The following is a 12,824-nucleotide window of genomic DNA, read 5'->3' on the forward strand; positions in this document are numbered from 1 at the left end:
TTTAAAGGCATCTCACAACCATCCAAAACTACAGCCTTAGACCGTTGCCCAAATGGCACACCAAGAGCTGGTCATATTTCCTGATCCCTATTTTCCCTGTGTTTAATGTGGTATGTCCACATTTTCTACTTAAAATATCACTCAACAGTTCACACTGAAAAGGTTTTGAAATCTTCTTTCTCAGGCCTTACCCACAGCTCACGTTAGGACCCACAGGACATCTGTAAGTCAAGCTTGTGGATATGATTAGTTAAGAATGTTTGTTTGTTGTTATAGAACAGTGTTTGCTCTTTGAGGAAAGAAGGCGTGCAGATAAACCTGACACAGAAAATCTGATTTAACAGTAATCCATGATTAGTTAAAGGTTTGGTACGGGTTAAGGTCAGGGTAACATTGTTGGAGGGAAACTTTCTGCTAATGAAATCAGTGGCCTCTTCAATAAATGCTACTTGGAATAGTTAAGTTGGAAGAATGATCTTTTAGTTGAGTTTGATGACTGACAAAAGCTTTGCAGAGACATTTTGAAATTGTTGAGAGGTGGGTGTAAATTCAATATTATGTGGATTCAACAATGTGAGATGCAAATGTTCATATTACAGAGCCAAGCTCCTATAGCATTTACATTCTCTCAAAATGACTGACTGCAAGTGAACGTATCACTACCGATTTGATTTTGATACACGTTCTCTACAGTTTCTTTTTTTAATTGACTTTTAATGAAATGTGCTTTTTTTTTTGTAACCTAAATTCGCTGTGTTTAGTTGTTGATATTTGAACTAGAATTTGTTATGTTTTTAAACTATAAGTAGAAGAAAGGTCCATTTGTCGACTATTTAAATAAAGACAAAGGTAAATGTGAATACGTTTGGGATGACCGTCCTAACATTCATCTGTGTGAGCAGCCTGTTGGGGTCAGAGGTCCTGAGAGGTGTTTAACCGGAAGGCGTGGCCCCTGAGCGCTGCGTCTGATTGGCGGCTGCAGTTTAAGCGGCTGAAGGTGGTACCTTGGAGAGCGGTGATCAGCGCTCACTGCTGCAGACTCCCGCTGAAGCACAATGCCTCGTTTTACCGTCCATATCCGAGATGAGTGGCTTGCAGTGCCCTGCCGGGACACCACCAACACCATCCGGTGGCTCGGACAAGAAGCTCTCAAACGTTATGTGAAAAACAAACCGGACAACGGCGGCCTCACGGATGTTAAGGTCACCCACTTCGCGGTGCGCAGGTGCCAGGGTTTGGGTTTGTTGGACTCGGATGATACCATCGATGATGTACTGGAGGATAATGACTTTGTTGAGCTGGGTAAATGACCGTTTGAATTTAAAATAGAAAACATACAAACTCCAGATTTAGGGAAAGAAGGCCTAAAGCTGTGCGTAACTGCGAATAGTGAGTTGTATACAGACCACATGGAACAAGAAGAAATGTGTTCAACTCTTATTATTGCCCTGTCCTTACAGCTATTGAAGGCGACACCATGTCTCCGGACTTCATCCCATATGAGCCTGGAGTTTCTCATCTGTATCCTTACACTTCTCAACTGTTTGTTCCTAAATAATGATTTTTGGGCACTTGTCGTTTTTGTTGGTACTAAAACAGTTTTTCATAATGTTACATTGTTTTGAATTGAGTAACCTGTGAAAGGGTGAAGATTTAAATGATTAAATAGTACCATGAAGGGCAACATTTCATTTTGAACATGGTTCTACTTAATTCAACAATGTGAAACAGTACAGCAGCATACAAAGAACCTGGAGAAGTAAGTGTTCATCTATTCTCTCTGTTTTAATCATTCTTCACTGACTACATGGTGTGTGACTAAAGTCTCCATGTGCAGTATATCTGCCTGGACGGCAACAGCCTGACATCCACAGATCTGGTCAACTTAGGAAGAGGACTCTACAAGATAAAGGTAATGATCCACATTTTCATTTTGTCATTGCGAGTTTGTGGTAATCTTTGCCTTTACCTAATCATTCACAACATTTTCAGCTGACTATGGAGGCAGAAAAAAAAGTTGTGAAATCCAGAGAGCTTTTGGACACCATTGTCAAAGAAAACAAAGGTTAGGATACATTTAATGAATTAAGACCTCAATAATCAGCTACTTAAAACACTCAGTATTTAAAAAAACAACCATATCCTGGTTTCATTTCTCTTTATCTCTCTCTCTCTCTGCTCCTCCAGTCGTCTATGGGATCACGACAGGCTTTGGCAAATTTGCTCGAACAGTCATTCCTGTCAGCAAGCTCAAGTAAAAAAAAAAACAACCTTTTATATTTAGTTTTCTTTGCCAAAGTTCGCTGATCTGCTGAAGAGTGTGCAGTATGAATGTTCTGATTGATGGCCATGCTCTTTTTGTTCCACAGGGAGCTACAGGAGAACTTGGTGCGCTCACACTCAGCCGGTAATAAAACTCTGCAAAGCTTGAAAAAAAAAAAAAGAACACAATATTTTGTGGGATTGACAACCTTTTTTTTTTCTCATAACTTTGCTGCATTTCTATCAGAATTATCACTGTTATCTGTTTAGGTGTGGGAAACCCGCTGAGCCCAGAGAGGACTCGCATGCTGCTCGCTCTCAGGATCAATGTTCTGGCCAAAGGGTACAGTGGAATTTCTCTGGAGACTCTCCATGCCATGGTCGAAGCCTTCAACGGTAAATCACCAGCCTCACTTCACCCGGGCTGACCTGGGATATCAGCTTCAGTCGGCCATGGATAACTTTTGATAACCTTTAGGGATCAAGTGAAAGCTGTCATAAAAAAAATCTTTGTCACTAACTCACTCTGCCCCTGCAGCTTCCTGCCTCTCCTTTGTCCCAGAGAAGGGAACAGTGGGTGCCAGTGGAGACCTGGCACCCCTCTCTCACCTGGCCCTGGGGCTGATGGGAGAGGGTAAAATGTGGTCTCCAAAGAGCGGATGGGCAGACGCCAAATATGTAAGAGCTTACAGATACAACTATTCATTGGTTGTACAACGAAAAAGAGTAAAAAAAAAAAAGGTCCAATAGGACAACCCATGTTTGCTTTTTGATGAACCTTGACCCTTGGCATGTTTTTTTCTGCTTTCATCTGTGGCCAGGTCCTGGAGGCCCATGGCCTGAAGCCAGTATCACTAAGGCCCAAAGAGGTAATGTTTAAAAACAAGCTCTCATGTTTGATTGACCTGCACTAAAAAACCTGACCGAGGGTTCATGGTGCCCTCTCAGCTACATGAATTGAGAGAAGCGGAGGAGTGTTTACGTTTACAATAATACACCACAAAACAGTGCACGCTACATGTTGTAGTGGAAGCTTTAGAAGAGAAGGATACACCCATCACATTGTGTCTCCCTTACAGGGTCTTGCTCTGATCAACGGGACCCAGATGATCACCTCTCTGGGGGCAGAGGCCGTTGAGCGAGCCCAGGCGATAGCTCAGCAGGCGGACATCATTGCTGCTCTGACTCTGGAGGTGCTAAAGGGAACCACCAAGGCCTTTGACAGTGGTGAGCAGTAGCAGTGCTTGTAAACGGGGGGGGGGGGGGGGGGGGGGGAACCCCAGATTTACCTTAAACTCCATGCATCTGCATCTCTTCCATCCTTCCTCATTTTCTGGTCTCCTCCCGCAGACATTCACATGCTGCGTCCCCACCCAGGGCAGATAGAAGTAGCCCAGCGCTTCCGCTCGCTGCTGGACTCTGATCACCATCCCTCCCAGATTGGAGGTCAGAAGACCAGATCCTAAAAAAAATAAAACTTGTTACGCATAGTAGTCCCACAAAATAAAGCACAGCTGTTTGTAATGTTGTGCACCATTACACAGGTAGTACTTAATGAGCATCATATGGTTTTGGTTTTTCCAGAGAGCCACCGGTTCTGTGACAGAGTCCAGGATGCCTACACCATGCGATGCTGTCCCCAGGTAACCTTAAGTTTGATCACAAATGTAAAAGTTTATTTTTCAGGACTCTACACTATCAGTTGTTAGGCACTCACACTGTTTTTCTTACTGGAGTGGTTTAGTATTTTTCTGACTTCTTTCTGTGTATTTCCTCCACAGGTTCATGGAGTCACAAACGACACAATAAAGTTTGTCAAGAACATCATCAATACAGAAATCAACAGTGCCACAGATAATCCCGTATCCTTCCCGAGAACAAAGATAAGACAAGGAATGTGTTTTGTTAATGTAGATTATAAATGAGTAAATCCAGAAGTCCTAAGATCAGCTACAAATTCCACACTTGATTTGAGATTTTTTTTTCTTAACCGCACAAACAAGATGGTGTTCGCTGAGAGAGGTGAGACCATTTCTGGTGGGAATTTCCACGGGGAATACCCAGCTAAGGTATGTGTGTTGTTACTCATACAACTACTCTGTCGTGTTGGATTTTGATTCTCCTTCATTTCATTACCCTGCTTTCTTTTTTCTTCTCAGGCTCTGGATTTTTTAGCCATTGCAGTCCACGAGCTGGCCTCGATCAGTGAGAGGAGGATCGAGAGGTTGTGTAACCCGTCTCTCAGCGAGCTGCCGGCCTTCCTCGTCAATGAGGGAGGACTCAACTCCGGCTTCATGATTGCTCATTGCACCGCTGCCGCCTTGGGTTTGTGTGCAAAGAAAAAGCATTAGAATAAAAGGGGATTGGGAGAATCCATCAGTAGAATGAAATAATTAAAACTGAATGATACATTTCAGGTAGACTTTTTTTTTTCCTATAATTTGACTCTAACTTCCCACGTCTGTAGTTTCAGAGAATAAAGTTTTGTGTCATCCGTCCTCGGTGGACTCGTTGTCCACCAGTGCCGCCACGGAGGACCACGTGTCCATGGGAGGCTGGGCTGCTAGGAAGGCACTGAGAGTCATTGAGCATGTGGAACAAGGTAAGACCTTTTTATTCTATTAATTGAAAAAGTCCATGACACTTACTTACAGGTCAGATACTGGCTGTACAACTCTGGAGCAGTGAACGCACAAACAACACATCATTTAAACAACTAAGGTCTTCTTGTACAGGTTGCACTTCAGTGAAATTCTTTAAAACTGATATGAAATAAACGGCCTCAATGACTGAAACATATGAGAATGGGATAACAGATGTGTAGCTACACAACTGTGCGACGTTATTGCAAACGTCATTAGCACCAGCAGCTTTACAGTTAAAAATGTTTTTTTAACCACCACCCACATTTAAGTCAGCTTTCAAAGCCATGTTCAGTTGCTGCTGCCAAAAAAAACAACAGCATAGGTAAGTGTTCAAAATGATTCCAGAGTAAACTAACAGTGGTTAAACTTTAATGACAAAGATTTGCAAAGAAATGATTGTGAATCAAAGCTCCTGTCTAGTTAAAAAATGTCCTCCTTCCATAAGCTGTAACATTTGAAAAAAAGGCTCAAATCATTCATCATGATCTGTCATCTACTTGTGATATTATCCAACAATGTTCAATGTTAAGTAAACCTTAGATTAAATCAATTGAACATGATGAAGGGTCATCGGCTGTTGTGTTATGGTGACAGTTTTTCCTGAACTATTCCAATAAAGAGGACATGTCTCGTAAAAAAGCCATGTGCTTCACAGCAAATGAACTGAAAAAAAAATATATCAAATCTAATTGATGATTTCTGTGATCAGTTCTTGCTATAGAGCTGTTAGCCGCCTGTCAGGGCATTGAGTTCCTCCGCCCACTCCGTACCACCACTCCGCTGGAGAAGGTCTATGAACTCGTGCGCAGTTTGGTCAAGTAAGTCAAACAGATGTGACCAAGGTACAAAACTTTCCGCCTGCTGAATTGATGTGCAGAGAGGTTAATATTTATCTTTTGTTCAACCTCGGACTGTCTCTGAATCTTAACTGTTCTGCCAACAGGCCGTGGATTAAAGACAGGTTCATGTCTCCAGACATTGAAGCTGTTCATCGTCTTCTAATCGACCAGAAGGCAAGTAAATCCTGTGACAGACGCAAAGTCAAAGTTACCGTGACTTTAGAGCATGTCCGCTCATGCATCGAAATGTAAAGGTACACAATGTGTTAAATTGACATGTTCATATTTCCCCTAAGGTGTGGGCTGTGGCCAAGCCTTATATTGACAAGTATCAGACAGAGTACATCCCTGAGTCCCGTCCCATCTCTCCCACTGCCTTCTCTCTGGACCCTCCAGCATCACCCCGGAAACGAGTTCGTCACGAGTGAAAGAATGTCCTTTTTGTTGTTGCAATGACTAAAATTAAGACGATGCTTTATTAAGACTTTTGTGACTTTGACTAAAAAACGATCCTAAATCTCGCTGAAGAGCAAAAGATTCTTTTTTCAGGGACTAAACTAATGCTTTGATTTCTGATGTGTTTAATAATCCTTGGAGACATGGTGGTAATTCAAGAAATTGGTGTACTTTATATGTATTTCTCCACTAATTATTGGGTATGGAACTTGTACTAAAGAGTTGTATATATCTAACCCTTCTTTCTCCTTTGTGTGCCTAATTAAGTTTTTATTGCCACATGACTACCTCAGCCACTGTACCAGTAGGATATCTAATATTTTTAATGATGTATATCAAACACTTAAATGCTTAAATGTTCTTTCCTCTGGTGTGCAAATAAAATCTAAAATGATCATCTATTCATAATACATGTTTTTAAGTGGCATTCTTTAGCTCCTTTCTTGGGTTGTTGTCAAGTTAGGGGATGTGTTGTTGGTTTCATTTTAAACTTTGGGAAATGTTTTGCTAAACTGTATGAATTTCACAGTAAAGTAGAATGTATAATACTGTGAGGAAACGACACAACAGGGCAACTGTTGGCAAAATACAATAAAAGAATAAAGAGCACAACCACTGATTTAATGAATCTTTATCCATCTTGACCTTTAATGTGTGTGGAAAGGTTAAACTGTCACTTAGAACTATTACAATGAATCCATCGGAAAGTATTTACTCAATAAGGTCAAGATGAACTTTAATTTATAAATAAAATGTCCTTAAAATATGACTTTATGGAATAGTGTAAACCATCATTTATGTCATTGAAAGGAATTCAATCTTTGCATTTAAGACCATCAAATGTTTGCTTTGTAAATTAATGAAATGTTTTATTTTGGCTGTAAATGTCTGCAATGTAAGGAAAACCGGAAAATCATTACAAACCGGTAATATCAATCAGTATTTTATTTTTAAGAGAAACTTCATTCATCATAAGCATTTTCACATTTTCTTCAAATACAGTATGATACAGTTTAAATACAGTAAATTCAACACAAATGCTCACGCACACGCTCAGTATTTAAAAAAAGAAGAAGAAGCAACTTCCTTGGCTCACATTTCCACGTTGAAAAAAAGCGCCTACCTGTCCAGGCACAGAAGCCACTCTGCCACCCCGAGGTGCTTTGAGGAAAAAAAACCTGAGGAAGATGAATGGTAAATGTCACAGACCGGCAAAGGCATCTTTTGTCAACAAATACAAAGGTTAACCAAACAACTCATGACAGATTGTAGCACAAGGGGCAGAAGTCTGTTGATCGCAGAAATAGTCTAACCTTATAACAACAACAAATGGCCACAGGTTCAGTTGTGTGTAGTTGCAGTTTTCAGACTCTTCCTACACCTCAAACTGAACAACTGATAAATCATGTTTTCTGTATTGACTTTATGACTGTTTTAAAACTAAACACAAACAATCAAGCGTGATGTCATGCTTCCGAAATGAACATGGGAATCTCATGTGGGTAACAGATTAAATATATCGCCAACATAACTTTCTAAAGTCTCATATTAGATGTGTGTACAAACAAATATTAAAATCACTTTTGTACATACAGAGTAATGCAAAGCCTGTGAATGTTCGAACTTTTCTGTTTATCAAGGTAATCAATTAAAACAAACAAATATTCTAGGATTGTAAATGTAAGGCAGACTACATAAAACATTTCAGTGTCAACTATTTTTTTTTTACTTGATGATCTGAAATCTTGTTCAAAATCAAGTCCAGCCCATCATAAAAACAAAAAAAAAAACGATTTTTCAGATAGGAGAGAAAAAGTAAATGCAAGAATCAGAATCAGCTTTATTGGCCATGTATGTTTATATCATATTATATTACACACACAAGGAATGTGTCTTCAGTAACTGTGCGCTCAATGTACAAAAGTTATGACATTAAATATAAACATAATAAAAGCAAAAACACTAATAAGACAATGTTAAATAAGACAATAGTGCAGAAATTAGATGATAATAAATATGAAACAGAACACAGGATTAGAAGTAAAAGCAGCTATCTGTAGATACAAAGTGACAATACAATCGTTGTCGGATAGTTTGGAGCCGGTGGCACAATGGTTAAAAAAAAACATGTCTCCTTCGAGCCGGATTCGAACCAGCGACCTAAGGATATCAGCACAGAGCCACTACAGTCCTCCGCTCTACCAACTGAGCTATCGAAGGGACGATAACCCTATGTAGCACATCGTTCAATTAATACATAATTCGTATTCGACAAATGATTTTAACTCGTGTTGTCATTATAAATCTAATAGTTCAGCGCTAGCTTAACCGTTAAGTGTGCCGCTGTTTGCTAGCTAATGTTGTTTAGCTAACATGTGCCACGTGTCGTTAGCTGGTTAGCTAGCTAGCTGCTACCATTCAATGTGAATAAAACGTACTCGAAGAAACTCTTTGAAACCTGGACAAAAAGTCAAATGTCCGTTTAAGTTTGAGTTTTTTTCCCCCAAACAAACATTCATTACATATTCGTAAAAGCGCCATAAAATATGTCTTACCTGGGTAACGAAAGTGCTTGTACCTTACACTTACCTGTACACTTTCTTTCAGGGGGAAACAAGACGAACTAGTAGAGGATGAAGTTGTATTAAAAATCTAAAAACTCTCTTTCATTAAAATCAATGTCACTTATTCTGTTTGGGTTTTTAGTAATTTACCTGAATCTCTACTAGAAAAGAAGAGTCACTGCGTAGGTCAGGTTCCCCCTGGAGTTTTTGTTTACCTGTTGTTAAAGTTACAATCAACACACACACAGAAGGTCCATATTGTGTTAAAAACCAGCAGACTAATTATCCTACCTTATTAGTTGTTTTTTTTTTGTAAAGATATTTTGCCATTGGGAATCAATTAAATCCTGAACACATCTAAATATTACTTCAGCAACTGAACAACATGCAGTTAGTTAATCTTATCATCACCACCACCTCTTGCTTTAGAAAGCAGGAAACACTACTGTTGATGTTACTGTTACAGTTTGTTTTATCTCAGAAGTGCAGAAAACGCTGGTCAAGATTATTAGATGGACATTTTGAAGCAAATGTGTTTTCCTTTTGTGTAAGGATTTGATCTTTACAAACATTGTGGATGTACATTTTGACCACTAGGTGGCAACATTTCTTCATTCAAGGAAAATAAAAAGGTGTCATAAATGATCACAACTAATTTGAGATAATATATATATATATCTACAATTGAACAATTTATTCTTGTGATCATTTGATATTTCAGTCCATGTAATTGTTTTCTGTTTGCACACTAGAAAAAGGTGGAACATACAAATACAACTAAACTCCCATTTAACTGTAACCCGTAATGCAGATACTTGGCATTCTACAATTATGGTGAAGTAAGAGTTTACATTAATTAAGACACATTTTGAATACATTTGGGGATCTGAATATCAGGTCAGCACCGGGACAGTTGTTTTACATCTGATTCTGTGTAATCAAATTGTGCAGGTGTTGTATTATAATCTTCTTGGGTTGTCTGTTACAATGATGGATCAGCCGCTGTAACCTGAATGTATTAACCTTGTTAGTTAAGTCATGATTTCCTGTGCTCATAAACTGAAGCAAATTGCAGCTGCACATATTGCCAGAATTTGCCCCCTACCAGAGGCTCACTAATCCCATTCTACTGTACATTTACAAACAAGGGATAGTACAACATGAGAAGATATTGTTGGTATCAATGACATAAAACCCCAGTTCTCAAAAATACATTTACTTCTACTCAACCTTATTGCATAGTACTTTACATTACTGTGATAAAAGTATAGGGTACTCATTTCTTCTTTCAGCACTTGCAAGGGGTCATTATGAACCAGAGTCTGTTGAGCAGAAAAATAATGACAATAATTGCTTCAATGACTTTTATTAGAGCCCTGTAATGATGAATGGGACATACTTTCCATCCTCGCTCATCCAAAATGAAGATATATTAGTTTTCTTGTGACCTTTTAGGCAACGTGATAGTACTTCACATGTTTAGCTGCTCCAACTTTCAGTACATTACAAAACATGGGATTAGACGTGGAGCCTATGGGGGGGGGGGGGGGGGGGGGGTCACGCAGCAGCAGACACTCCTCTCATAATAGATCATAGAGTTTAAAGGGTAGAACTTCAAGACATGTTACCATTCATCATAACTGAGGATAAGAGGCCTCAGTACCCAAATGGAATGGTTATCCTCAATTGCAACACAAAAGTTTGACAGCTTTTTAAATTAGGCTATTATCTTCATTAAAGTGTATTATATTACAACTTGAAGGCACAGGAAATATGATTATACCTGAGACATGAAGCTATTTTCTGTCTGAAAATGTTCAGCTCTTAAAGGGCCATAAGACAGCTTCATGATTAGCAGCTGCCTCAGGTCCTCGAATGCTTTCCAAGGTCACCTGTGGGTCAAATCTTCATGGATCATCTGATGTGATGTTTTGAAAGAGGTGCTGTTATCCAATGGTTAAGACTCCATGTTAGGAATACTCTCAAAACATAAAGGGGACAATCACATGGCGAAAAAAAGCAAACAAATATTCATGATTTATGACATGTGGATGCTCTCCATCAGTTTTTAAGTGACAATATAAGCACTAGCGACAAAAAAATGTACATTTTATGTTCAAAATTCCTTTTGCACTTGGAAGGAATTATGAAATGAAGAGGAAAGGGGGATATAATAGAAAAGTTTTGTCTATGATATTGCAAAAATGACATTTTTGTGTGTGTTACTGTGACAAAATGTTCTGTTTTTTTCTCTTAAACCAACAAACCAAAATATATGGTTTATAAAAAAGGAGATGCATTTTAATATTACATGACCTTATCTTTATACTAAAATAATCATTTGCACGTTATTCTTGATCCCATAAGCTAATCCTGTTGTGTTCAGTCATGTTTTCCTGACATCTTCAAAAATGGTCTCTGTACATACCATGCAGGGAATGCCATCACTTGACACACCTTAGGGCTCCTATATAATATAATTAACAATATCTGCTATGACTAAGGTCTCCTATATAAACACACTGCACAATTGTTAATTAAATCAATCTGATTGGTTGGGGTGCTGGACAGCCTAGCTGGCACAAATTGACAGTAAACATTAATGGCGCCCCATGTACAATGGTCATAGTCATCGTCGCAGTGACCATGGGTTAGAATCCGACCTCGGCCCTTTGCTGCATGTCATCCCTCCGCTCTCTCTCCTCCCAACATTTCTCTTCAGCTGTCCTATCCTATACAGGCAAAAATTGCCCCCAAAAATATATCTAAAGAAAAATAAAAAAAACTAATTGGTTGAAAAATATCATAAATTTGGTTCGTGATTTTTCATGCTAGACAAGTTGCGAACTACATGCTTAGATTTTTTTCACTCTTCTTTTGTAATAAAGATACTGTATGGTGTTTAAATGACATGACACAGGTTCACTGTAGCCCCCTGACTGTTCTGTTCCCTCTCCAATAAACCCAAAAATGGGACACATTCTGTCCGTCTGGCTTTTATGAAGGTTTAACTCCAACAGTTCCTCTGGTCTCTCTTTCCACTTTTTATATCAGGCCTGTGCTCACTCATTTGTTTAGTCTGTCATAATGCTTTCATGAGTTGCTATCATAGTTTTATATGACAACATAAGCATGAATGCCAAACGAGTTACATCATGGGGAGAGTTGTATTTTAAGACTAATATTTACATAACACAGACCCTGTTTCCTTTTTCACTTGAGATGAAACCATCTGATGAAATGTGAATGAGGGCAATGTTATGGCTAGGAACGAGCAGAGATAGCAGTTATAAACGTCATAAAAAATGAAAGAGAAGAGAATGGAAACCTGTAGCAGAGGGTGTTTGGAGCCAACTGTTTGATGCTTGGCCTGTGGGCACAGCACCTTCCCTCCTCGCCTGGAGCATGTCTGGCTTTTCGTCTGGCTTTTACAGGAGAGTAGACAGATTACTTGCAAGGGTTGAGACGGGTCAGTGAGCTGAAGGTACTAGGTGACATGGCAGCATTGGGGGTGGGGGGGGACCATATCCTTTTACAGTCTGGAAATAAAGCGGGCCAGCACCGGTGGAATGGCCCCACGTCTGTCATCTTATTGGGTCATAACATGACGAGGCCACAGCAGGAGCACTTTCAGCTGAGGAGGAGGTAAAGAGTAAACTGACCCTTTTACAGTACTGTACAGTAGTTTGACATTACTTTCATAGCTGCAGTATTCCCAGACAGATACCACTGTCCTTGCCTGTCATTGTTGAATTGTTTAAGAAACCTTGGGTCATTGCTGCTCAGAGGTTTGAGCTTTTTAATGGAATAAAAGAACAGTTAACCTCTTATAGTTTGATAGTTCGGGATACATTGATAGGATTTCTAGCTTTTTATCAGAGTTAGATGAGAAATTCAATGCCACTCTCAAGTCTGTACTGCAAATATGAATCTTCATATAGCAGCCCATTGGATTATTTTAAGAAGAGAAACAGCGTGCCCTGTCCATCAGGGATTCACTTGAATCAAAGTATTTGACTTTTGTTCTGGACCTTATGTCCCGTGTCCCACAGAGTTCC

At 39.4% G+C, this 12,824-nt stretch overlaps 1 protein-coding gene and 1 non-coding gene across 2 annotated transcripts; one reads left to right on the top strand and one right to left on the bottom strand.

Annotated features, from left to right (window-relative positions):
* The first annotated feature begins 1,020 nt into the window (after positions 1-1,020).
* Positions 1,021-6,610, top strand: hal (histidine ammonia-lyase). The gene is made up of 20 exons (XM_020659802.3): positions 1,021-1,302; positions 1,461-1,521; positions 1,732-1,759; positions 1,838-1,912; positions 1,993-2,065; positions 2,188-2,254; positions 2,370-2,407; positions 2,533-2,658; positions 2,801-2,940; positions 3,084-3,131; positions 3,342-3,489; positions 3,613-3,708; positions 3,847-3,905; positions 4,044-4,124; positions 4,266-4,331; positions 4,422-4,587; positions 4,730-4,864; positions 5,617-5,725; positions 5,851-5,920; positions 6,043-6,610. Exons 1-20 carry the CDS (start codon positions 1,056-1,058, stop codon positions 6,172-6,174), a joined length of 1,965 nt encoding a protein of 654 aa, XP_020515458.2. The 5' UTR covers positions 1,021-1,055; the 3' UTR covers positions 6,175-6,610.
* Positions 6,611-8,334: 1,724 nt separating this feature from the next.
* On the bottom strand, positions 8,335-8,422 carry trnay-gua (transfer RNA tyrosine (anticodon GUA)). The gene is given in 2 exon segments: positions 8,335-8,370; positions 8,386-8,422. It is a non-coding gene; the product is annotated as a tRNA-Tyr (tRNA).
* Positions 8,423-12,824: the final 4,402 nt, after the last annotated feature.

The sequence above is a fragment of the Labrus bergylta genome, chromosome 7, assembly GCF_963930695.1.
Source record: "Labrus bergylta chromosome 7, fLabBer1.1, whole genome shotgun sequence".
Classification (NCBI taxonomy): domain Eukaryota; kingdom Metazoa; phylum Chordata; class Actinopteri; order Labriformes; family Labridae; genus Labrus; species Labrus bergylta.

Bases quoted from the DNA above. Each gene is read 5' to 3' on its own strand.
- hal (XM_020659802.3), top strand. From the start codon at position 1,056: ATGCCTCGTTTTACCGTCCATATCCGAGATGAGTGGCTTGCAGTGCCC. The intron at 4,588-4,729 runs GTTTGTGTGCAA...CCACGTCTGTAG, and splicing joins TTGCACCGCTGCCGCCTTGG to TTTCAGAGAATAAAGTTTTG. The intron at 5,726-5,850 runs GTAAGTCAAACA...TTCTGCCAACAG, and splicing joins CTCGTGCGCAGTTTGGTCAA to GCCGTGGATTAAAGACAGGT.